We start from the raw sequence: 26,683 nt of genomic DNA, 5'->3' as shown, positions 1-26,683 counted from the left end.
TTGTTCTAAATGTGTTTTTAACCTGATTTATCACTTGTTGTTTGCCATTCATGGCTCATTTGGGATTCCATTGTATACTACTGAGACAGTAGGTCTTATGGCTCCCTCCATATCTTCTGGGAAAAGCAATTACTATTTGCATTGTGCTATATTTCCATAGTGCTAGTCAAGTGATGATTACTAAGACATGTGTCCTTGTTACTAAGACTGAAATTTTAACTTCTTCCTTTTAGTGAGCTGGTTTTATTTTATTTTGTTCTTTTTTGTTTGTGAATCACCTTGGAATTTCTTTTTAAAATGAAGGGTGGTACATACATTATTTTAGTAAAATTAATAAATAAGTGGATGTGCACATGTTGCTTGCTGATACTCTCCACCACGAAAGTAAGAAAACTGAGAGAAGCAGTGAGAGTGTGGAATGCTGTACTGTCTGTATCTCAGAAGCAACACAACTTCTTACAGTGAATGTTTGCCTTAACCGAGGTAATTAGGCAATTTCAGTCTTAATTCCAGATTGCAATCCTGTAGTGCAATTATGAATAAATAATTCTGAATGGATGTCACAAAGTTTATGACTTATCATAGTTGAGTTGGACCCCCAAATTTAAGTTTTGCACAGATAAGGAACTGTATGCATAGCTAAAGATTAATGTGAAATTCCCTCTGAAGCAGCTTTCACTCCTTAAGAGACAAGATGAAAGTATTCATCTTAAGCTCAGCCCCATAAAATCCAGACACTAATGATTCTTTTTAACAGAGAGCAAAGTTGTTATCTGGAGAACATCTATGAGACGCACAAACAAGGACCTGAACCAGCATTCATTAGACACATTTGGCAATCAGCAATAGAAATTTTGAGATTTCATCTACGCTCCTATCACATTGTCTTTACAGTGATTAATGAATCCATTTTTATCAAGGCAACACTTACCAAGGACAGCTAATGTGTTACACAGTGGAAAAGCAAATTCCCAAATAGGTTAATTCTTGAAGGGCTACCAAGGTGCCACTCATAATTGCTGCTCTTGTTCAGGTCAGGAAGTAGCCCATATTTTGAGTACCTGAAAACAAGAGCCCAGTGCACAGCGTGATCCTGCTCCCATGCTACAGACAAAGCACAGAAATTACAGTCACACCTATTATGTAGCCTGCACCTAGATCCAATTCTTAACTATGTCATCAGTATTCAGTCAATGTACAACCCAATATCAGAATGTGGATTATATACAGAGAAGCAGTATACAGGCCAGAAATATTGTACACAACTTACTCACAAAGCACAAGTGCAAACTGGTCTTAATTATATGTTCACTTCATATGCTCCTAGACTGGAAGTGAAGGCTGAATAAAGGGCTCGGGAAAATACTGGTTACCGATAATCCTGGTACTTTTTTTTAAAGGTACTTCCCACCCTTCTTTATAAAACAAACTCGCTGTTGAACCAAATCTAAAAAAGAAAAAACCCACAGCAGCATAATTGCAGAATCTCAAAATAATAAAGTAACAAAACCAAGCAAATTAACAACCTGTAACCAAACTCGGCTCCTACAGACAACCTCAGCAAGCACCAAAAGCCTTCCATATAAGCTAGGTTTTCACAGTGCTCACTGAAGTATATCGTGTCAGGGCTAGGCAGGGGATGACATTCCACTGTATCAGCACCACGACTGAGTGTGAGCAGGACCTCAGATGAAATAGTTAAGTAATAGCTACATTACAGGTAAAACATGATTGCTGCCAGGGCGGGAGTCAGGGGCAGGTCAGCAATAACTCACAAGATGTCAGTGAAGTTAACTCTTTATTCAAAGAAACAAAGAGAGCTCAGGTCTTGTAAGCACAGCAACTCTTCCCAGGAGATCTTGCCCCAATGAGGCAGTTGCAAGGACTGAAGGTCCCTGCCTCCCCACCACTCTCTAAGATTCCTTCTCCCCCGGCTACTTCCCAAGCAATCTGAGACGTCTTTGCTTTGAACCTCTTTGGGTTCTAGGAGACCAGTGGAGAGGAAAACTGGTCGCAGCAGGAGGGGGAGACTCCCTGGCTTCTTCAGTAGCCTGCCTGATCTCTGCCTCTTGGCTGCCCTCCTCTCCAGCCTCCTACTCCCAGTCTGCTCCCTCTTCTGCCTCTGATCACTCATTGTTGTCCCACCACCAATTTCCTGGCTCAAGGTGTGTGGGTGGGTGTGTGGGTGTCCCTTCGGGGTTTCCCAGCTGGTGCCTTCCACCACTCCTCTGTATCCAGCCAGTCCCTGACAATTGCTAAGGCATTATAAACCTCACAACTAAGATTAAAACTATAAAGGAGCACGGTTGGTGGGACCCTGTATTCAGGCTGGAGCAACAGTGACACAAGAATCCTATTAAACATGGTTCATCCCACTGTGGTGATTCTGATATTCTGGATTGCTGCTGTCCTAGCAGTGCTAGTCCTGTTGAGTCAGCTCTGTGTAATGGAAGAACACCCAAGGGTCCAGTGCAAGTTAGTGCCAGTAAATATGTGACAGCCATCGTGTTTCATCAAGTTGTTAGGGGGGACGACTGTGAGGATGGCACATGACACCAGAATCTAGTTAATCTCAGTGGAATGGAGCCTGGTACAAGCCATGTACACCCTATGATAGATTCTCATCCCCCCCCCCCCCGCTTGGCTCTTACCCTTTTGACTCCATTAAATGTTACCTAACATGAACTTGCGGGATGGGGGCGGCGCTGTGGTCTAATCCACAGAGCCTAGGGCTTGTCGATCAGAAGGTCAGCGGTTCGAATCCCCAGGACGGGGTGAGCTCCCATTGCTCAGTCCCTGCTCCTGCCAACCTAGCAGTTTGAAAGCACATCAAAGTGCAAGTAGATAAATAGGCGTTTCCGTTCACTGCTCTGGTCTGCCAGAAGCGGCTTAGTCATGCTGGCCACATGATTCGGAAGCTGTACACCGGCTCCCTCGGCCAGTAAAGCGAGATGAGCGCCACAACCCCAGAGTCGTCCGTGACTGGACTTAATGGTCAGGGGTCCCTTCACCTTTAACATGAACACAGATACCATGACTTTAATTGCAATAGAACAACCAGCAGTAACATTGGCAAACCTCAAAAGTGAGCCCCCTAACGTAGGCCTTAAATATTTTTATCTAGTCCTGTTGGCAGACTTCTTCCACTGGCTAGAAGTGAATTTCTCCCCATTGTACATTATTCAAGGCAAGAAGATCAAAGAACTGGTTAACTAAAAGGTGTTAAGACAGCCCAAGCTAGGCTGTCCCAAATGAGTCTTAATTTAGTCAGTAGAGACATTCTTTTCTCGCATTCTTTTCCCAAACTATTTAAATTGTTGTTAAATATTTGTAAAATGCCACATTTGCTAAAACCCTCCTACTCTAACTACCAAAAAAGTCACTTTATTTGCCTGATAACAATAGTTCTTAAAAATTACCACCAAGACAGTTTGTCAGTATGAGCAAAACAACCCAGTAAATCTTCACAGGATTAGAAACTCTACAGTTGGTGCTTAACTTCAAGTAACTTCTGTAGCTCTGTGGTTTCCTGTTTCTGCATGTGAACTGTCTATATTCATGTTCATTTTATCCTATGTCTTTTACACTTCATTTCTTTCTGTAAGAGACACAAATAACTTTCTTGGGACCAGTTTTTCTATTTGCAGTATATGTATAAACTCTACATAAAATACACATAACAGAAGATGCCATTTTGTGAAGCAACTCTTTACAGAGTAAGGCCATCTGAAGTTATGACCATCAAGTATGTGTTAAGTGAGACTTGCATGAAGCAAACATGTTTAGGAGTGGGCTGCAATCTTTAAAGTTAATGGGTTTTCACACAGAGTCCAAGTGGATGTCTTTAGCATAAGGCTGGGTACAATGTCAAAGGCATGCAAAACCTTTAGATATCTTTAGACAGATGTGAAAGAAACCAGTGTAGACCTATTCATAGAAAACCAAATACAATTATGCACAATAGTATTTGTATAATAATAACAACAATAAACATTTGTGTCCTCTAGATTGCATTTTCGCAGAATTACCAGTGTTCCAGTGCACAAAAAAAGTTTAAAGTTGTGTTTCCTCTTCCTGTTCATTTATTTTAAGACATAATGATCTACTGTGAAATCTAAGGAACATACATGCAACTTATTTCAGGTAAACTGCTCTCTAACTGCTCCACTGGAAGTACTAGAATATACCCATTAAATAAATTGCAGGGACAACAAATAAACCTTACATTTTAACACTACTAGCTTTCAAAGTGCTTTTTTAATGCTGGCAAAATATAAATATCTGATTAAGTTAGTTGTCAAAATACAAGTCTCTTCTTCACAGAACCTCATGTTTGTCCACCACTACTATCAACAAACTAGCAGGTTTTTTCCATCCACTTTATAGTTGTAGGTTCAAGGGAAATATTTTGTTTTTTATTGTGTACTTTTAAAGGGAAACAGGTTGCTTACAAAGCTGAAAGTGACTTAAAGGCAGGGGAGCTGGATCCAGAGTTGCATGAGAAGGCTGCTCACACACAATGGGGCTTTCATGCCCATTCCTCCCCCCCCCCCATAGCCTTTACCTACCCCATTCCAGCAGATCCCTTGACTCTTCAGGATGGTTGGGAGGAGGGGGGTAGGAGGCTGCAATAGGAAGGAGAGGCGGGGAAGCCCCATGTGAGAGCAGACCTTTGTTCACATGACTTTGGATCAAAAAAGCATAAAAGCAGTGACTGAGAAAGGAGACTAGTTTAAAATAAAATGCGTAAGAGGTTAGACAAATTTGTTGAAGTAAACCTTACCACTAAATACAACATGATCCATTCTCTAAAGCACTGTGTTAAAGACATTTAAAGTTTGGATCATGTACAACGTATCATATACAGTGGTGCCCCGCAAGACGAATGCCTCGCAAGACGGAAAACCCGCTAGACGAAAGGGTTTTCCGTTTTTGAGTTGCTTCGCAGGACGAATTTCCCTATGGGCTTGCTTCGCAAGACGAAAATGTCTTGCGAGTCTTGATATTTTTTTTTCACTTCCCCCCCCCCTTTATCTAAGCCGCTAAGCCTTTAATAGCCTTTTAGCAGCTAATCCGATAAGCCGATAAGCCTTTAATAGCCGCTAAACCGCTAATAGCGCTAATCTGTTAAGCCGCTAATAGGGTTGCTTCGCAAGACGAAAAAACCGCTAGACGAAGACACTTGCGGAACGGATTAATTTCGTCTTGCGAGGCACCACTGTACTATATTATGTTGGTACTGGGACCAAGGAGCCCCAAAGTCTGTCTTCGGGAGACAAAATTATGTATCTGACTGGGATAATTAACTCAGCCCAGCTAAATGATCATATGCTCTTATTTTATGCCTTCTAACTTTCCTCATTCTACAATGTCATGTTTATGTTAGTCCAAAAATTACTCTGAAAGTGTGGCTAAGAGCTACACAGCTAACACTCTAAAGCAATACAGTAATTTGATAAAACAATAATCTCTATTTTATTATATTGATGAAGGCTTGAAATCTAAACCCATGAAACAATGTTTCATGTTTCAGTTAAGGTGCTGTGTTTAAAATATCATCTGGCAGCACTTTTATAACAGCTTCTTTGAAGAATCACAACTTTCGGTTTGTAAAGAAGTTCATAATCCAGAGTTTTTACAACTTGAGTTTTAGTCATGTCAGGTACTAGGTAAACTTTGCACGCAGAAGTGTAGGGTATATCATCTTATATGGACATTGAACTAAATGAATCTCAGCACATTTAGAGAGACATTCCCATTTCTCATCTAGCAGCAGCAAAACTTGTTTTGTGCTGGACAATTTAGTGGCAGGACATTTTTATATTTAAACCCATAAGTGATCCAAAAGTTTTACAACAAGGAGCCAAGTATATTAAATCCTCATTCAAAAAGCTTTATACCACTTGCTATATTTGTAAGAGTATTTTCCCCTTCAAATTCTTTGGCTCCACTCAGCAGCCGCCTTGCTGACTAAACAGACAGCCCCAGATGTTGTTTTTAAGCTAATATTCATTTTATTCTGGAACACCACACATACTATGAGATGCCTGCATATAAAATGCTGCTGAATGTCTCTTAATTTAGGAAGGTGAAAATATGATTTGGACCTTTTCTACTAGATTTGACAAAGGATTTCAGAGAAGTAGGTTATTGGATAATAACAGCCTTTACTAAAACATTTTTGGAACAACAAAAGTGAGTCATATAATTCTTCATATTTTGTTAATCTCTCAGGAATATTGATGAGTTCTGTGTGTATATGTGTGCGAAATAAGTAATGTAACAGGTTATAAAAACATACAGCCTTCAGAAAAATTCCAGGATTGTCACAATACTAAGTACATCTCAAACATTCAGTTCCTCAAAATACTTAACTAGTTTTCACACTCAGCTATACCATTAGATCTTATATTCACTTATATTTATAATCCTTTGTACTACTCAATCATGGCCACATGATCCAAATATGCCCTTTTAAAATGTGTTTGGGGGGAGGGCTTTTATTTTGATTATGTATTTTGTGGTTTTTATATCATGATTTTATCCTGTGAGCCGTCCTGAAACCTGCGGGTATAGGACGGTGTGCAAAATTAATAATAGTATAAAAAAAAAAATAAACAGAAGAAATACATCATTGTTTTATACACCCTTTACTCTTGTCATGTGAAAAATGATAGGAATCTATAATAAAAGCTTATTATTGAGGCACTACAAAATAAGTACACAGTGGAGTCCTTGTCTATGGCAAAGTTCTACTGCAGTAAATAAAATCATTCATCCATAAGGCTAGTGAAAAGAAGGACTTCCCATTGCTTTCTAGTAGCCTCTGCCAGCAGATCTATGAATGGCAGCACTTTGCCTGCACAACTGCAGCTTTGTTAATTTGATCTGAAACAGAGATGCTAACTTCTGCAATATATGAGCCTGCTTCTCTACATCATTACTATACATATGCCTCATTTGCTACCATAGCTTCACTTATGAACTTTTCCACAGCTTAGATCAGGACTAGTGAGCCTAACTAGACCCCCAAGCATTGGAGACTGGCTTGCCAGGCTGCTTTGGGCAAACCATGTCCACCTTCCACACTTTAGGCATCATATGTGATATCAGACACAATGAACTTCAAGCCAGAGCTAAAATGAAGAAATAGGAACACCCTCTTAAGTATGCTTCCTTTCCTTGCTGTCAATTGCCAGCTTGAATTCAAGCTAGTGACAAAAAAATGTTCTTCTGCAGTGGCTTACTGTGATCACTAATCAACTGATTGGCACTCCATAATGCAGCTGAACCCCGCCCAAAACAGGATCTCTTGGTTCACCTAACATCCACTTGATAGCAGATGACTGACAGCCCTGCCCACCAACCAAGAAGGTTTTGGGGAGGCAAAATCCAGTCATATTCTTTCTATTCCCCATCACTTTCTTAGGCAAATTCCATCACTGATCAAATTTACAAGCATCCTTTTCACAAGCACCATATATGTTATTGCGGCCATACCACCACTCAGTCAAGTTTATTCTCGTAGTCTTGAGATGAATGTAGTTGCAGACAGGTTCTGCTGTGGACCTGTATGGTACATGTCCTGCTTCTAGAACTGAGATGCACTGTTTTCATGATGCCTGGCCTGTTTGTGTTAGAAACCTTCGTTAAGAATGCCATATAAAAGCTATTTTTGAACTAACTCAATTCTAAGTATCCTGGTTGTCTACAGGCAGGACAAGAATATGTTCAGATCCAAGCTTCTGTCTCCTGGGTATAATATGCTATCAAACATTCCCAAGAACTTGGTGGTAGGAACATCAACCGAACCCGTTTGCCAGAAGAACTTTTCTCATTCCTCCTAGGGCTTCTTTTACTTGGCACAAACTTGTCATCTACACAAAATGGCTATCTTTTTATGACATGAACAATTCAGAGATTAACAAATAATATGGTGATCATGAAGCTATAGAGCTCAGTCCCTTTCTCACTTTATGTTTACAGCATGGGAACTGTTACAGCATGGCTAGGGAAATGTGACAAACTGAATCACACAGCAAAAGATTATTATTACCCTATGCTACCATTGCTCCTCTGGAAAACTGGGGCATGTTGGCAAGGAAAGGAGTCACAGATAAGGGATAGCCAATATGGTGCTACAACATCCATAGGTCTCAGCCAGCATGGTCAATAACCAGGAACAATGAGACTTGTAAATGGCAGGGAATCACACTGCCTACCTCTGTGCTACATCTTCTCGCATTATTTAAGTGATGTATGAAGGAGCCCCACTGTAGTGATGCAATGACACACATGTAACATGAGGGACCCTCAATTAGTAAGAGATGTCTCTTTTTAATTTATTTATAAAGTGGTCTGCTACAATGATTATTATTTTTCATTCATTCTAAAAAAGTTTGCCATCCCATTCAGTGATATTCCATTTTTCTGGGGAAACCAATTGGTCATTTCTCTATTGTCAGGAATCAGACAAACTGTGCAACTAGTTCTACACCCCAAAGGTGCAGAGGGGCTAGGGGCACTCCCTCCCTTATGATGACCCTCTTAGGTATTGTTTCTGAAGTCTAGAGGGGGAGGCATTATTTGATCCCCATGCCTCAATCTCTCCACAGCTACTGTATGTGCATGGCTGAGAAGGGCAATCTTTTCTCCATCTCTATATTGCTTTTTTACGCTTGGGCTGTCTATCATCTACAGCCACCAATGTTAGGTCCCAAAGAAGAGTCTCTTTTTAGCAAGCTGCCTCCCTGCCCCTCTTCTTCCTTGTACTTGGTTTGGTAAAGTTCTCCCAATTCAGTCACTTTCCTAGCACACAAGTCTAGCTGCATTAGTCTTGGTAGACTGGGAATTTACTAGCCAAGTGGAACAGCTGCATACATATGCCAATTCTTGAACTCCATCAGGAAAATGAGAGTGTGGGGGCCTGGGGACTGAGTTGAGTTCATATGGCCATCAGGAACTTGGGCTAGATCGTCTTTTGGGGCAGTGACAGAACTTCTGCTACAAATGAAACACTTAGAATAGGGATGGGGGAACCTGCAGTCATTCAGATATTGTTAGAATGCAATTCCCACCATTCGCTATGGTGGTTGGAGCTGAAAGGAGTTGGAATACCACAACATCTGAATGGTTGCAGCTTCCCCACTCATAGCTTAAGGCTAGCAGGCCTCTTTTGAGGTGAAAGTCCAGAGCGGAGACATGAAAACAATTGAATTTCCTAAAGTTCCCTTCTAGGATTTAAGGAGCGGTAGCAGAAAAGGTTCCAACCTATAAAATGAGGTGGTATTGTTATTAAATATTATTCTGGCATAGTGCAGGGTGTCTGTGTAATGCAAATAAAAAAATCACAACCTGAAAGGTTCGTCACTCCTATCTTGTACTATCCACCCTGTATCTCAGTTGTTGAATAAAAATAGTAAAAATACTTTCCTGAAAGATTCTCTAATGAAGGAGCCCAGCAACTGAGGTATTTCCCTTTGCAGACCCCACATCCCATAAGTATAGTGATAACAAAGGGGAAGATGATTATTGCTGCAAGGTTTTGTTTGTTTTGTGCCCCCAGGTTTTTGAAAGAAAAAAAAAAAGACACTAAAAATAACACTCATGAGGACATACTTCTCATATTTTAGTGCAGTTATACAGGCTCCTATGAGTAGGCACCGCTGTGTGATTTATGAGGCTCAGTGGAAGATACTAAACTGGTGGAGGTCAGGCAGGAGGTGCGGCTTGTGGATTCTATTCAAGGAATCTCTAGCTTTTCCTGGTAATTCAGCCATTGCCAAACCTACAGTGGGCCTTTGGGCTTGTATTTTCCAGCAGCAGCTCTCAAAGACTGGCTGTTTCCAAAGCAGCTTGCAATATGTCATGTTCATCCACTATTCAGAATTTTTTAAAAATAAAATTACTAAGCTTGCCTAAAGTAGTCCTTTGGAACCAAGCCAAGGAATTTAACACATTAATTCCTGCACTGGGACATTCCAAAAGTAGATCAAGCCCCCAAACTACATTTAATTAAAAGTGAAATAATATGCACACATATTAGAAGTAAATCCTACTGCACTCTGTGGGAGCGCATGAAAACATGAACAGAAATCATGCTACAAAAGTGTATAAAGTCTGTTCCTCAACCTCATGGACTGATGTAGTCAAAGTTCAAAGGATTTCTAAGGATATAGTTTTGCCAAGTATCAACTTTAATCACTCTAGAGATCACTGGGTCAAGTATCCATTTGCCGCTGGGTGAACTAAAGACAGTATGTGATGCAGACACACAGAATTTTAAGGGGGTTTTCAAATGAAGTGGACTATTTAAATCACTTTATTACAGCTGCATTCCTAGAGAAGCAGCTTGTCGATCATTCATCTAAACTGCAAATCAGCATAAACCTATCCTTATTTAAATGTAAACATTGTTGCAAATTCTTCATATTTTTCAGCAGCAATAGTGTACAGTACTGCCTAATATGATCCATTAAGAACAAAGAGAACTATACAGAAATCTTTCTCCAAAGGCAAATTGGATTACAAAGATTTTACATAAGGATTTCTTTAAACACTCTTCTTATTTGTCCTCTCCCACCAACAACATAAAAGCTTTCATTACAAATACAGATTTCCAAAATTAAAGGTTTTATTTGGAACACAGGAATTGAGTTCTAGAACACTTGACAATATAAATTTTCTGTGAAACAAATTTTCTAGGGAAAGACAAGTTAAGAAGGAAAACAGAGACTGGTCACCAGAGACTGGTCAGCCAGACGGAGTCATACCAGTAAAATTTCTTGTAAAGTTGAAATGAAAAAGGTATATAAATATACCTTCTTGAAGAAACCAGAGGCCTTTCTCCTGGGCATGGTCGGCCAATTGGTGCCAAAGAAGGACAGAATTTTCTTTATGTATGCCACAACAGCAGCAAGAATACTTATTGCAAAGTCTTGGAAGACACAAGATTTACCCACTCTGGAAGAATGGCAGATGAAGGTGATGGACTATATGGAACTGGCGGAAATGACTGGCAGAATCCGAGACCAGGGAGAAGAGTCAGTGGAAGAAGATTGGAAGAAATTTAAAGACTATTTACAGAAATACTGCAAAATTAATGAATGTTAGAATGATGTCAGAATGAAGTTAAGTGGTTTTAGTAGCAGTGTTATAAAGGTGTATGTAAAAATGGATTGTTAACAGGTGAAAATCTAAAGTTATAATATATTAAGTTAAAAGATTAAGACAAAAACAAAGAGGGAAAGGAACTGCTGAACTAACCAATAGAACTGGAATACAAAAAAGGGAGGTGTGAGGAGGTCAGGGAAGCAAGGAAATGAAATGTAAGGCATGGAAAGATTGATGTCTTTTTTATCTTTTTTCTGTATTTTGTAATTTTTTTTCTATTTCTTTTTCTTTCCCCCCCTCTTTTTATTTATGTAATTTTTTCTTTGAAACTTTAATAAATATCATTAAAAAAAATAAAAATAAAATTTCTTGTAAAGAAAGGCCATGCCTGCAAGGATCTAAACAAACAATTCAGGCACTTAAAAATTGTGGGGGGAAACAATATTGCTAAGAACAGTGCACCACTGAGGTTTAATGAAGTCCCTAAGTGATGTGAGGTACCTAAGACATTGCAAAGAATAAGCCATTAATATCTAAACTTACTTAACAAATAAAACACCACCACCACACTGACCACAAGGCCCAAATACACATTGTAAATGATACATAAGTGAATATCAAGAAGCTGGAGGGAGGGAGAGAATCAAACATAGCTTTTGTGGTGTTTCAGTACCCCATATTTTACTGCAATTACTTGTACCAACATCCTAGAGCAGATCCCAAGCAATATTTTAGGAACAATTTTAATACAGTGGTTTGGCAGATGTTGTCAGTGAAGACATTCCAGGTGAAAGGTTCAACATGGTCTGCTTGTGAAATAGACTACAGAAGTTAGCATCCTTTGACTAAAAGAGATGGGAGACTGTGGTGAGAAAGAAAGGGGGAAGAACAACAAGTTTGGTTGTATAGATTGTTGAATTTAAGAGCAAGGGATATGAATGATTCACCTGCTCTAAAAAGTATGAACCCAATACATCTTTACTGAACTATACCTGGGCAAAAGAAAATCACCTTATTTGACTGGCACAATGGTGCAACAGATTGTGCATAATCTTGTGGTGCAGACTACAGAAATTTTGTTGTGAGTGACAGAAAAGCACAATGAAGTTACTGATAAAGCCGGGGTGGGGGGGGGGGAATGCACTGATAGAAAGGGAACAGGGTCTCCATATCCCCTCCTTTTTTTTCTTAGTTGTTTCTCTGACAGTTGTGAGCATCTGAAGGATCTGGAAGAGAGCACATCAGCACATGCACAACCACCCTTGCAGCAAAGGACGCAATGGCAGCCACCAGGACGGCCTAGATGAACCCCCAACACAAACGCACAAATCCACAATGATGGGAGCCGTTACCTTAATCCTGTAGGAGCAAGCAGAACTCCCAAACACTTGAACACGAAGCAACACAGGCACAGACGCTGGACGAATTGCAAGGAGGAGCACAGAGGCGGCCCAAAGCCGAGCTCGTGGAAAAAACTCGGGGCTATAATAAGGCCAGCTTTGCAAGCGCCGCCGGGCTTCTCCGGGCTGCCCGTCGCCTCCTCCTCCTCCTCCTCCTCCTCCCCGCTTCGCTTTCCAATTACAGCAGCCCAGGCTGCCCTGTCCCGGCGTGAACCCCGCTCGGCGCCGCACGCTCGCTGGCCGGCCGGCCGCCCGCCCGCCCTCCCCGGTGTCCCTGGCACCGGACCCGCTCGGCGCCTCGCCACACGCGCGGCACTCGCACCTGCGGAGGAGGAGGCTCAGCCCCCGCCGCCAGAAGGACCCCATCCCCTCCCAGGGCAGGGGGCGCCTCTGGACATCCCCCACCCCGCCGCCGCCGCCCCCTGGCCCGCCTCTCCCGCTCTGCCCTTCCCGCGCTCTGGGAGAGACCCCCGCCATACATCCCTCCCCCTCGGTCGCCTCAGCGCTCGCGCGGGGGGGGGGGGGAGCGGGGTTCGAGTCTCACCGGGTCTCCGTGCTCGCCTCACGCGGCAGAAAAGGGAGCGGCGGGGGGGGGGGCGCCGCCGCCGAGACAACCGTCCGCCCGCCCGCCTGTCAGCCCGTCCGTCCGTCCCTCAGTCAGCGGAGAAGGGCACGAGCCGCCGCGCGAGGCAACAGCTCGCGGCTCCGGGCGCGCGCGCTCGCTCGCTCGCTCGCGACGGCAGCAACAGCGCGCTGCCGCGGGAAAGGCGGCCCGTCAATCATCGCCCCTCCTTCGCTCTCCCCGAGGAAGGGGAGGGGGGAGGGATGCGGCGGCCGCTCTCTTCGACGCCGACGGCCTCAACATAAACAACTTTCCTCATTGGACGGCGAGCCCCTGGAGAAGGCGGGGCTGGGGCGGTTTGAGCGAGCGTTTCACCCAATGGCGCCGAAGAAAGCAGCCCCTCGGTGAAAAGCGATTGGTAGCCGCAAAACGGGCTTTTTCAAAGCGGCTGTGATGGGCAGCTGTTCCGGCGAGTAGGAGGAGAGGGAGGAGAGAGCGTAGTAAGTCACTCTTCGACAGAAATGGATAAGGAGGGGGGGGGAAATCTTCCTCAGGCCTGTCCAATGGGCAGCGAAGGCGTGCTGCCCGCGAGGTGGGATTCGATGCGGACAACCCAATAGGCTTGGAGCAAGCGACATGACAGGCACCTTCTGCAACCAATGAGCGTGTCGTGCGGGCTGTGACGTATATCTCATCGGCCGGTCGGCTCTGGGGCTGTCGGAGCCGCTTAGACGTCGGCTCCTCTTTTCTGGCTGGTTTGCCCGCGGCCTCGAGCGGTGGGCGGTGATGAAGCGAGTCTCTGGGGCCCCGTCCTAGGGCAGCGGCGGCTGCTGCGAGGCACGCCAGAAGCGTGACCGGTGGGTAATTTGGAATTAATGGGGTATTTAGCTCAGGGCGGTGGTGGTTGTGGAGTCCCCTCCTCCCCCCCTTTTGTCCCCGTTGGTATGTCCCCTCAGAGATTCCCTGTCTCTTACTTGCTATGGTTGAGCCCCCGGGGGGGGGGCGGGAGATACCATTCCACGGGGGCAAGTCCCATTGAAGTCAGTAGAACATTACTTCTGAATACACATGGATGGGGTTTTTCCTGACCTGAGTGTATTCAGTTATTGCCCTCAAATTGGGGTAATAACCATATATTTCATAAATCGCTTTTTTAAAAAGGCACAAAAACTGCAAGAATAGTTTCTAGCAAGCTAAAAGCAATTCAGTGGGAGAGCGTCCATTCATGGCCCATAAGGCTTCCTAAAAAGAAAATTAGAGCTATTCTCCCCCTTAAGGTGATCTAGGTCCTAGTCAGGAGCTCAGTGGGAAGGAGCTGTGCCAATAAATGTTGAGTTTTGCACTTCTCATATGTATGTTTTGTGCTTTGGGAAATGGTTCTGTGGCCTCTGTTGATGTCAGAGCATAGGAACTACATAGCTGTCAACTTTCAGATTTGAAAATAAGGGATCAGCAGCCTCACCTGTCCCGGGGACAGTCTACAGGATATCTAACAATCCGGGATAGCAGGAAGCAGCGGGAAACGGTGCTTGTATAAGGGAATTTCCTGCCAAAAAAGGGAAGGTTGACAGCTATGCAACTGTCAAAGTTTGAGGCATTGTGCTGCTACTGTGTTGCAGGCCTGAGTAGCCTTATGTGCTTGGTGACTGGATCAGAAAGCGGGTAGAGAGACACCATCCATATAGTATTTATAGATGGAGCCTGCCTTAGGTAAATTTGTTTTGACTGGTATAGGAAGCAGCACAGTCTGATTGGCTGCAAATTCTCATCAGCAAAGAATGGGGAGAAATGATGGCATTTGGGAAGTTGGTTGATGATGGAGGTGCGAGGCAAAGACTGAGCTGAAGGTGAATGGTTGACATCTGAATATTCAGCTATTCCTCTGCAATGTGGTAACTACATGTACTTTGCTTCAGAAGAAGGGAACCAAGAGGTTACCCTGTGTTAAGGTCTTGCCAAAAAATGGTTTTAAAAATCAGCTGAACTGTTCAAGCTGCTAGAAGTACAGTCAGAGGCAGATTGCATCCAGTAGCGGGACAGGATTGTGAGAATTTGGCTGGGCCAGAGATCAAGGGAATTTTACAGGTGTCTGCAACAGTATCCCTTGAGTCCATAAAGACTGTCATTAAGCATTTTTAAGATCCAAAACTAAATATCAGTACTGTATTCCCTTATGTATTTAAGAAACATTTTGTCTCCAGTGTTGGTGTCAGTTTCACACCCAAACCTATTATTCCTAGCTACTAGGAGGCTTTAAGGGTACATGTATTCTTTTATTTAAATTTTAAAAGCATTCTAAGCTGGCAGTAGGAAAAGGTCACACTGAGGTACTTTTGAGTTACTGTGGCAGGGAGATCCATAGATCCTGAAATACAAAAATTAAATATCTAAACGGTCAAAAAAAGTAGGACCAAGGCAACCATTGTCCTATAATCTTTAAATAAAGTCTTTTGCAGCCTGCCTTCTTTTATTAGGATTCTGTTCCCTGCCCCTAGCTATGAGTGTGAGAGTACAAAAGTGCATATTCAGGATCCCTTTGCATCAGATTGGTTATGCCTTATTAGTTAAGCCTTAACTAATAAGGCATAACCAATCTGATGCTAAGAGATCCTGAATATGCCATCTTGCTTGAGGAGTGGCTTTCTACATTAGATGGTCCAGCATTCTTCGCAGTCATCACAAGCAAATGACTGCCTTTCTCTTGACAACCATATACATAACTATTGCTTACAATAGCAAAGTGGAATAAATAATTTTAGTGCCTTCATTAATTTTGCATGCTGTTTTACAATGTCTGGATGCTGAAGCAGTGTACAAAAAATGTCTAATGTACTATGATTTATAAGAAACTTTGTTAGGGGGTGGTACCAGTGGTATGGAAAATCTTGCATAAAAGGTATCTCAGTCTACCAAAAAAAATTCTCAAAATCCAAATCTGGAGAAAAGGGTGGGTGTAAAAATTACCCACAATTGAAAGTAATATGGGATATATGTTGAGTTGTTGTTATATAGCTATTTTGATATGGTACCAGCAAGAAATAGATCACCAGATTCCTTGGTGGGTGCCAAAATATAACTGATAGTTATAACATTTTAAGGCCACAGTCCTAAGCATATTTTACTTCTGAACAGCATGGTTAGAATCAGGCTGAGTGAAATTATTTCTCCCAAATTTGTAGAATTAATATGTGGGCTTCAAAAGCACAAGAAGAGAAACATATGAGCTTTACTATAGTTTAGTGTGAGTGTCCACCCTCCTTCCAACTGTGGATCAAAAGAGTTTTCAGAGCCTCAGAGGTTATCTCGCCTTTAGAAAGTACCTTGTCACTTGGACACGTTTCAAGTCCTTCTCATCCTCAGAGCCTTTCTAATATGTGTTTATTTAAGTGGTCTTGCTTTCCCATTAATCCCTCCACCATCAGGTGTTTAAATAGCTTGTCCATTCCTTCAGTTAATACTGGTACTTTTCCTCCACCAGTGGCTAGCCCTGGAATTCCTGCTTTTTCCTTTATCCCACCCTGTGTCCTAAGTTGCTTGCTGAAGCTTGCCCATTGCCTGTTTCTTTATTCTTTTATTTTACCGCTGCTCCTTCTCCATCTTGGCTCCCTTCCTGCTTGGAACTCCCTCTAAACATGCTATTTTTGCTACACCTTTATCCTCTGGTTGGTTGAGCATCTCTCCTTCTCCAGTGCCCACCTCCTGCCCAGCCTGTTCCAGTTTGTTTGACTCACCTTTGCACCTGACCACCACACACTGACAGCATGAGCAGGGAGCTGTTGTGTCAGTCACTCATGACATTTGGTTCCTTTGTTAATGAGCCTTAATGTTTTTCTGTTGTGTTTTCCAACATCTGTACCATGTGGCCACAGACTTTTTTCTCCTCCAACAATTGGATTTAAGAGTCTAGGGGTAACATATTATTCAGACCTGAAGGAAGATAACAGTATGTTTTTAGCAAGTACCTGAAGCATATTACAGCTGGTGCTTGCCTTATTTCAGAGGAGGGATTGTTCCACAAGCTGGCTGCCAGCACCACCAAAAAGGCCCTCCTCCACATTGCTGCAAGATGGACTTCAGCAGGCTGCAACACAACCAAGAGGGCCTCATGCAAAGTTCTTAGAGAGCAGGCAAGTCTATACGAGGAAAGGTGTTCATTCAGGTAACCTGGTCCCAAGTCGTTTGGGGTTTTCTAAGTGAATAGCAAACATGTAACCTTATATGGCTTCATATAAAAATGGCAGGCACAACTGTTTTTGCTTAAGTCAACATATGGGAGATAAAGGGAGCATAGCGCTAAGATTGCTCCATCTGCAGAAGCATTTCTTCTTGCTCAATTGAATAATCTCCCATTTTCTCCCACCTTGCACTGTTCTTGGGGTTTTCCTGACAGACACACAAGCCACTTTGGGGGGCAGTGGGGGGGCCCCATTGCACTAGTGGAAGTCCTTGTGTGGGCTAATAAAGTGGAACTAATAAGTTGAATCCAGCCACAAATGAAAACTAGACTTGGCCCAGAGACTGTTTTCTTTATTTTTAAATTGCAAGTTGGGTGAAGCTTCATTTATAAACCTAGCTTGATGGTGTGTGGTTGGTTTGTTTTTGCTAGACTTACTGATATCTCCCCAGTCCATTTGTTTTTGTTCTGCTTTATCCTAGGGTCCATCTTTTCTACTCTTGCCAACCACCCACTAAAGCTGTTTAAATGAGAATGTCCTTGGCGCAGAGAGTGCTGCTCACATGGCTCTTCACATTGCTGTTCCTGATCATGTTAGTGTTGAAATTGGATGAAAAGGCACCATGGAACTGGTTTCTCATATTTATCCCAGTTTGGATATTTGATACTATTCTTCTAGTTATGATAATTGTAAAAATGGCTCGCCGTTGTAAGTCTGGCTATGACCCCCGAAATGGTTCCCGTCACCTCAAGAAGAAAGCTTGGTACCTTGTAGCAATGCTGCTTAAGTTGGCCTTCTGCCTCGCCCTCTGTGCAAAATTGGAACAACTTGCTGAAATAAAGCTAGCTTATGTCTTTATTCCCTTTTGGGTGTTGCTCATTGGAGGGATAATAGAACTTGGATACAACATCTTCTATGTACGAAGGGAATAACTTGTCCATAGACTGGGTTTATCCTTTCATCAGCCAGCATCACATTCCTTAAGAACATTAGCTTGCTATAAGTTTACAGCACCCAAAGGAACTACAAGTAACAGCTGTATGTTGACATTCTATATGCCGTTGGACTAGACTCTTCAATGTGTGGAGCACAGCTTTCTGATTTATATGTATATACTGTAAATAAATCATCAAAATATTTTCCAAGTATTCTCTCTATTCATCCTTCTGTGAGTGTGTGTGTCAAGTTTGTGTCTAGCGTGTTGAGTCATTACACTATAGAACTTGCCATTGCACAAAACTAAATTGAAATGGCTTTTCTGTAAACGGCTGGGAACAGATGGCCAACTTCTGCATTCTCAATAGTCACTTTATTCTCCAGACAGTGAGCTGAAGGCACAGAAGTAATATTTTTGTACACAAAGTGGGTTTACTTGCAACTAATCATGTTGTAATACTGAGAGGAACATAACAGTTACAAAGCACGCAGGCCCTAGTTGGATCATTGCTTGCAAAATCTGCAAAAGATTCAATGATAGTGATCTTTCTTGTAGAAATTTGATGCTTTTCCATCTTACAAATGAAACACTGCAGGCAAGCATTTTAAAATGCTTTAGTTTACTCTACTTCAGGGTTTTGCGAACTTGGGTCTCCTGCTCTTGTTGGACTACAGGGATGATGGGAATTGTGGTTCCAAAACAGCTGGAGACCCAAGTTTGGGAAACCCTGCTCTAGCTAATAGGAACCTTTTTGTGCTCTTAAGATTCAAGCATTGTAATAAATGTATATGCTTAATGTGATATGTTAACTAGTATTTGCCTTCACTTCATTTTTTTCCTGTCCCTAAGCTGCCCAGTGTGAACTGAATTGACATTAAACTACTGTACAAACTCAAACAAAACAGTCAGGAATCACCAAGTCTTAACACATCATCCTACTTGTATCTCCTCTACCCTCTTCCAAGGGGCACAATCTTCCTGTTGAGGAAGAAAATAAATAGGTCAAGGGAGGAAAGAGAACACAGTGCCAGAAAATATATTTGTCACACTGTAGCATTATAGGAACAAAACCTGGGATAACAATAAAAGCATGCTTTTGTGCTTCACACAATTGCCTCTGTGTAGTAGGGGTGCTGTGTAAAAGAAGACATTTCACAATGTTCGAAGCAGCTGGCAAATTTCATAAACAGAAGAGTTTACTTCCCTGTAAGTGTGCTTTGATCATAGCCTCAGAATGAATGGGAAGAATATTCCACTTGCCAATGACTAAGGTGTACTAGAATCCATCTGCATCTCCAACTTAAAGATACTCTTGCCTTACTTGACAAAAGACACACCAATGTTCTTATGAGTAGGTTTGTTTTTTCTCTCTTTTCCAGGCCAGTGAATTCTTTTGGTCTCTTGTAAAACATGCAACATGATGGCAGAATGATTTTGCTGGATTGAGATATAGGAGACATTTATGAATAGACAGCTCTCACCTATTTTGCTACTTAGCTGCAACAGTTTCTTACCTTTCCTTCTGTAAAATAATTAATGGCTTGTAATGAAATTTGTGCAAGCCGAAGTCCAGTCACAATGGGGTTTTCTCTCCTCACTGTTGCAGCCCTGAATCCCATGTCAAGCTTTTCTGACTCTCGGGAAAGGTGGGAGGGGTATGAAGGGGGCTGCAGTGAGGGGGAAACTTCATTGTGTGAGTGGATGGATGTGTACACCTGTTTTGAAACAAACCATAATATTATGCTTAAAGAATTACCTGATCTTTACAAAATGTCTCCTGTCGCTATCCCGTTGTGGTAACGAAACAGCAGTAGCCTAAAGCATGAAATTCTACAATCTTTGCTACAATTTATATTTTGGCATGCTTTAATAAGGGGAAAGATCTAAACAACTTAATGAGAATCACATAGAAGATTCTCTGGAAGAATCTGTAGGACTGTATTTTGCACTTACTTCTGCTTCCTATTACACAACTATGGGTGTTGGGGGCCCATATCTTATTTAAGGCTTTAATCTTGTATATCCTTAAGCAGAGAGTCATTTTCACGCAGGTACTTTTGTACAGAATTGTTGTCACATATACTCAACTATGTGTGCTTAGTCAGATTTAGTCATTGTTTCTGTTTAAAAACGCACAGATTAATGATATTCTTAAGACTTTGAGTTACCTAAATAGTTATAGTTACAGCTATAGAATGAAGCAGCCACTTCCATAATTAAGATGAGACTTCTATGGCTAACATTACTATATGACTGTTGGCTTGTCGGTGTTTTTTGAAATATGGGCATATAAACTCCATATAGTTTCTGTATACCACGCCCTTACTAGGGCAGTTTGCAAAAGATTAAAATTAGGACAAATCAACCCCCAAAAACCAAAGCCATAAATGACACTAACAAGCAATATAAGCAGAATTTTAAAATCAAACACCAAATAGCAACACAAGAGAGGATTTAAAAGCTTTGGAAAATACAGAGGTCTTTGTCTGGTGCTGAAATGATGTTTCCAAGCATATCTGCAGATCTTAGCATACACACAGACACATGTGGAGATTAGCGGTCTTCCAGTCCTGTGCATCTTCTATGCCAGGGGTAGGCAACCTAAGACCCATCGGCCGGATGCAGCCCATTCGCCTTCTCAATCCAGCCCGCGGACGGTCCAGGAATCAGCGTGTTTTTGCATGAGTAGAATGTATCCTTTTATCTAAAATGCATCTCTGGATTATTTGTAGGGCCTGCCTGGTGTTTTTACATGAGTAGAATGTGTGCTTTTATTTAAAATGCATCTCTGGATTATTTGTGGGGCATAGGAATTTGTTCATTTCCCTCCCAAAAATATAGTACAGCCCACCACATGGTCTGAGGGACGGTGGACCGGCCCACGGCTGAAAAAGGTTGCTGCTGACCCCTGTTCTATGCAGAGTGGCACAAGCTGGTCACAGCTTCTGTTGGAAGCAGGATACTAGTCTAGATGGAGACTTGGTCTGATGCAGGAGGGCTTTTATGTTCAGAGAAAATGGCTGGTGATTGGCTATTACTATACATTCCAAGTCCAATGTGCATTATTCCACCATAGGTTGCGTTTTTATGTAATTAGAATCATAGAGTTGGAAGAGACCACAAGGGCCATCGAGTCCAACCCCCTGCCAAGCAGGAAACACCATCAGAGCACTCCTGACGTATGGCTGTCAAGCCTCTGCTTAAAGACCTCCAAAGAAGGAGACTCCACCACACTCCTTGGCAGCAAATTCCACTGTCGAACAGCTCTTACTGTCAGGAAGTTCTTCCTAATGTTTAGGTGGAATCTTCTTTCTTGTAGTTTGGATCCATTGCTCCGTGTCCGCTTCTCTGGAGCAGCAGAAAACAACCTTTCTCCCTCCTCTATGTGACATCCTTTTATATATTTGAACATGGCTATCATATCACCCCTTAACCTCCTCTTCTCCAGGCTAAACATGCCCAGCTCCCTTAGCCGTTCCTCATAAGGCATCATTTCCAGGCCTTTGACCATTTTGGTTGCCCTCCTCTGGACACGTTCCAGTTTGTCAGTGTCCTTCTTGAACTGTGGTGCCCAGAACTGGACACAGTACTCCAGGTGAGGTCTGACCAGAGCAGAATACAGTGGCACTATTACTTCCCTTGATCTAGATGCTATACTCCTATTGATGAGGCCCAGAATTGCACTGGCTTTTTTAGCTGCCGCGTCACACTGTTGGCTCATGTCAAGTTTGTGGTCAACCAAGACTCCTAGATCCTTTGCAAAAACATGCACCTGACAAGGCACCATGTATGCCATCTTGAGCTCTTTTGAAGAAAGAAAGAACTTGCAGGCTATATTCCAAGGGGCACAAACATCTAGTCATCTGGACCTCAAGAATTATAAAAGTTATCCCAGTTTAAAAATTGCTAAACACATAACTACAAGAAAAATGGAGGGCCCTTCTCATCTCAGTACTATTTTATTTCCTATTTTCTTTTTTGTTTGGGTTCAGATCAGGGTTTGGAACCTAATTAAGATCCAATATAGAATGCTACTGTGGTGAAACTGCCATTTGTTTAAGCATATTGTAAAGTTTGCTTTTAAAAAATGGTAAGTTTCACAGCATGGGGTAATGTAAATTTTGAATTATGTGGCATCAGCTCATGGCAGACAGTTGCAAAGTTATGTGGCAGCTTTGAGAAGCAACACTATGCTAGAGGCTTAAAAGCTAGCAATTTTTATTGGATAGCTCTGGTCTGATTAGGAGGTTCTGCCTACATCTCAATGGATATGAGGTGGTCTGATGCAGGGGAAGGAATTCTACTCCAGTTTCATCTGATTGGCTGAAGTGGGAATCAGCTGGAGCCTAAATACCTGGTCTCTGCCCATTGTAAGAGGTGGTTGTTGCTGGTGGAGCAGCCAGGAAGGAAGAAGAAACAAAAACTTTGGGGGCACACTTCTTAGAATAACATTTCTTCATGTCAGGAGGCCAGCTGTGCTAAATTTTCTGTGGCTCTTGCATACAAAAAGCAAAACAAAAGTTCAGCATCATTCAACTCAGAGTAAACAAGAGCACTATGGAAGCTCCTGATCAAAGTGTACACCTAGAAGCATTTTTAAAAAGAAGCAAAAATTTCGCTTGACAGCAGTATTATGCATCAGAAAATGAAATGAAGGATTAGAACAAGTGTAAAATATAACAAACTTGCACAAAAGTTAAAAAGACACAGGTTAAGTTAGAGCATTTGTTATTTTATTTTTGTTTTGATGGTGCACCAGCTATATTTACCAATAGAGGTCTCTTGCTACAGTAGGCACTAAAGAAGTGTGACAGAGTAGTGAGTTAAGACGATAATGTATTAGTAAGAACTGGTGACTGAGTCAGGCCCTCTCCTCAGGATATACTAGCAATTATGTATGTCTCCATCTTATGCTGTTTCATTCTATGAAAAACTTGGAAGTCTGAGAAGTTGCTCTGGCAGCACAATCTTATACATGTTTACTCAGAAGTAAGCCCCACTGAGTTAATTTAGACCTATTCTCAGGCACACGTACATAGTATGGAAGCCTTAATGATTCTTACAATCATCTGTATCTGTCTTACCAGTTACCAACCTAATAGTGACATTTCTTGATGCAAGTATGAACCTTGAGTTTAAAACCTCTACTTATTTCTGCCTGGAAAATGGTAAAGGGCCAGATGTAGGTGAATTACATTTGTACAACATAAAAACCATCAGGTTCTGAGCCAATTTATATGTTAACATTTATGGAAGAGGACAAATCACACAAAATTGTTTAACAGCTTAAATTGACTGGCTATTGTTAATTTGTAGATTTGGATTTGTTTGGGGGGGATCCTGCCTCCTATAATTAACTCCAGCTCCATTATTGCAAGTTATATTTGTTCCAACTTGACTCCTCAAGTAAGTTTCAATATATAAAGGATAGAATGCCAATGATAGGATGTAATAACTGGGAGAGAATAAGTTGAGGAGACTGGAACTGGTGTCCACTCAAGATTTAGAGATTTAGGTTTCGGGAGCGAGCAGGGCTTAGAATCCATCTCATAGGAAAAGGTACTTTATACCCAATTACGCTCAGGTAGAGAGCAGCTAGCTGAACGGAAGATACATAGGGCAACATCTCAGGTGGTAAACAAAAGTTAGTCATAGCCAATTACTGCTTAGTTTGAGGTGAACAACTTGGAGGTTTAAGAGTGCTCAGGTTTTAGCGCTTTAAAAAAGGAGGTAACATGTTCAGCCCATTAGGTAACTAACAAAAGATATTGCATCCCTTTCAAAAACTTCAAAAAGATGCAGATCCCTTTCCCCACCATGTTGCACTGTGCCTTAAGGATTGTACCACTTCAGAATAAAGGTGAAAAATGCAAGCTGTAGTGCCCCGCCCCATGTCAGCAACCCTTTGTACCTATCAAAGTAGAATATTTGGGGAAAGGCAAAGCTAAAACATGCTTTCCTTAGACTAAAAACCTTCAATAACTCCCCAATATGGACTACATCTCAACCTGGATTGCGAAGTGGCACAATCCAAAAAAGCTGTACCATATAAGGTAATAGGAAACTGTATTATACCCCAACACTTGTCCATCTAAGTCATAGCTATCTAAAGACTGGCAGCAGCTTTCCAAAGCTTCAGGTAAGTCTTTCCTAGCCCTCACTGGAAACGTGGGTGACTAAATTTGGGACCTCTTACATATGCAATGTATGAGCCACAGCCCTTCCTTCAATTTTACTGAATGCACAAGATGAGCCAAAATTGTAGTTCATATTACTAAGATGCACTGGGGACAAAAAAAGGGCCTCATATCTTTGCAGCATCTTGCCTTGAAGTGTGTTTATATTTTTAAAGCTGAAAGGGGAAGATGTTATGGGCTGTTAAACCTTTGCTGTAATTAAGCATTCTGCGTGTTAACTCCTTTCAAAACCTATGAGGCTTAGCAGCAGTGGCCATGCTTTCCAATGGGCTGGACAAACTCAACTGGCTGCATCTACCAATGAAGCCAATTCAGTAATCCAAGAGCTAAAGACAAAATTAAATACCCTCTAGAATACAGCCCTAATGTATACTTGTGCTTTAAGTACACCTATGAAGATTCTGTGTCTTACATTTAATCAAAGGGCCTTCTTAGCAGTAGTTATACAAGTACTTCAAAATGTAAATTTATTATTGTATTCAATTATGTACTGCTTTTCTCCAAAATCCCCAAAGTCCAAGTTCTGGTTATTCTTTTGGCCTTTGTGGTTGTGGATTAAAGCATAAAAATATGCATGCAGTTTCAGCTAAAGGTTAAGAATCAAAAACTTGATTAGGTTCCCTCAAAGGTCAGGTAGGTCACACATTCTAGTCACCTTCCATCTTTGGGCTCCTATCAATACTTGTCTGCTGTTCCAGAATTTTCAGGTTGCAAAATGAAACTTCAAATATTATACAAGTATCCCTGTATGGTATGCCAAAACATTCTAACTGATGTTTTTGTTATGTGTGCGATTTTTTCCCCTCGGATTCCTGACTCATCTCTCTTCATGTAGGGAACACCAGGAAATAGTGGGATCTCTGAAGTTTATCATAACTGTATTGTGAGCAAAGTACCTGTCAATGTAAGATAAGATGACAAGAGAAGTTCATTGCATGTATAACCACCACATGAACTACTCATCCAAATTCGCTTTGAAAGTGAAGCTGTGCATTTTAACTTAAATGTCTAAGGTTTTTGTTTCATCATACAATAATATTCACTTTCTTGCAAAACTAAGTGTTTTGAAAATTAGCTCAGAAGTTTTGAGGGTTTTTTTAAAGAGACTGAAAAATAAAACCCATTATTGTTATTATGAACCTTTATTAAGTGGCTCACATTTCAATATAAATCACACTAAAAAGATTTTTCTTAAAAAAAGCTATTTACACTACAGTGCTGACACGTTAAAAAGGAAAAAAAATTGGTATAAATAAGCTCTATGGAAAAGCCTGGAATTGTCAAAAAGAATTCTGGCTTATCTTACAAAAAATATATGTTAAATGTCAGCCCTAGTCTAAAACCTACAACTCATATTTAAAGACTTCTTTATGTTACACCTGCAGTGTTTACAGTGCATCTGGCCCTAAGTGCTTTGATACTTTCACAGTTATGGACAGGCACTGAGGAATGTTACAAAGCTACATAAACTATATTCTGTAACAGATGTGAGGCAAGTAACAAACCTGACTCACAGAATTTAAGCATCTTTACATTATTATGTTTAAAAAGGAATTTAAAAATATATATACACACACAGAACAACTTCAACACAAAAAGTCATCTTCTTGTTTGCCATGCAGACTTGAATATGCTGAACTGCTTTGTCTGGTATCCTCCAGGTTCACATGACCCCCCAGAACCAAGCTGTCCTGCAAGTCCTTGTCTTCAGGTTCAGTTTCAAACGTAGACCCTGTCAACTGACCATGATCCAGCTTTGCTTTAACATTCTGACATTCCATAACATTAGGTGCTACTGTCTTTTCTGGAAGATTAACAATAATTGGTTCCTCTTTATTTTGGAAAGATGCAGCAGGTTCATGTGTGCATGAAAATTCCTGTTTGACATATTTAGTTTGCAGAATGCCTGAAAATTTAGTGTCTTCAGAGGCATTTATACTCGCTGCGTGGATTACACTGTCAGTTTGAAGTCCTACAGCAGAACATGTGGGATCTGTTGGCAGGCCTGCTTCATAGATGCTTTGATTTTCTCCCTCTGAGTGGTAGAGCTTGAGCCGAACATGCCAAGCTAAACTGCACACAGCTGAAACTGTCTTAAACTGATGCACAACATTCCTTGGAATAAAATAAATATCGTTATCATACAACTGAATTCTGGCATATCGAATGCCTTCCCTTCGTAATTGGTTAAGTTTTGCATCATCAACCCACTGGACACACTAGAAAGAGAGAGAAAAGAAAATTAATAAATGTTTTCTGGATCATGGTAATTCTCAATGAAATAATTATCAAGTCTTTCA

The 26,683-nt window shown here is 41.5% G+C and overlaps 3 protein-coding genes and 1 long non-coding RNA gene across 9 annotated transcripts in view; 1 reads left to right on the top strand and 3 right to left on the bottom strand.

Annotated features, from left to right (window-relative positions):
• Positions 1–13,249, bottom strand: part of PHTF2 (putative homeodomain transcription factor 2) — a 66,086-nt gene extending 52,837 nt beyond the window's left edge. For 2 of the 6 annotated variants that reach the window (XM_081023589.1, XM_081023595.1), the window contains exon 1: positions 13,057–13,249. The gene's annotated coding sequence lies outside the window, so the exon portion shown is untranslated. Of the gene's footprint in view, positions 1–931; positions 1,585–4,568; positions 4,591–12,464; positions 12,487–13,056 lie in introns of those variants that run through there. The other 4 variants (XM_081023594.1, XM_081023593.1, XM_081023592.1 and 1 more) reach the window with 4 other exon arrangements.
• A 513-nt stretch (positions 13,250–13,762) lies between these two features.
• Positions 13,763–18,394, top strand: TMEM60 (transmembrane protein 60). The gene is made up of 3 exons (XM_081023894.1): positions 13,763–13,931; positions 17,074–17,233; positions 17,731–18,394. The coding sequence occupies exon 3, from the start codon at positions 17,777–17,779 to the stop codon at positions 18,179–18,181; it is 405 nt and encodes a 134-aa protein (XP_080880020.1). The 5' UTR covers positions 13,763–13,931; positions 17,074–17,233; positions 17,731–17,776; the 3' UTR covers positions 18,182–18,394.
• On the bottom strand, positions 14,757–17,067 carry LOC308486774. The gene is made up of 2 exons (XR_013991294.1): positions 15,651–17,067; positions 14,757–15,608 (listed from the first exon to the last, which is right to left on the bottom strand). It is a non-coding gene; the product is annotated as an uncharacterized lncRNA (long non-coding RNA).
• Positions 18,395–22,897: 4,503 nt separating the features above from the next.
• The window catches only part of RSBN1L (round spermatid basic protein 1 like), a 50,484-nt gene continuing 46,698 nt past the window's right edge, over positions 22,898–26,683 (bottom strand). The window contains exon 8 of the mRNA XM_081023546.1: positions 22,898–26,602. Within this exon, the coding sequence (XP_080879672.1) occupies positions 25,970–26,602 (633 nt within the window). The 3' untranslated portion in view covers positions 22,898–25,969. The remainder of the gene's footprint in view (positions 26,603–26,683) is intronic.

This window comes from Podarcis pityusensis (assembly GCF_964106645.2).
Source record: "Podarcis pityusensis genome assembly, chromosome: 10".
Lineage (NCBI taxonomy): Eukaryota > Metazoa > Chordata > Lepidosauria > Squamata > Lacertidae > Podarcis > Podarcis pityusensis.
This window is presented reverse-complemented; position numbering and strand designations above follow the sequence as displayed.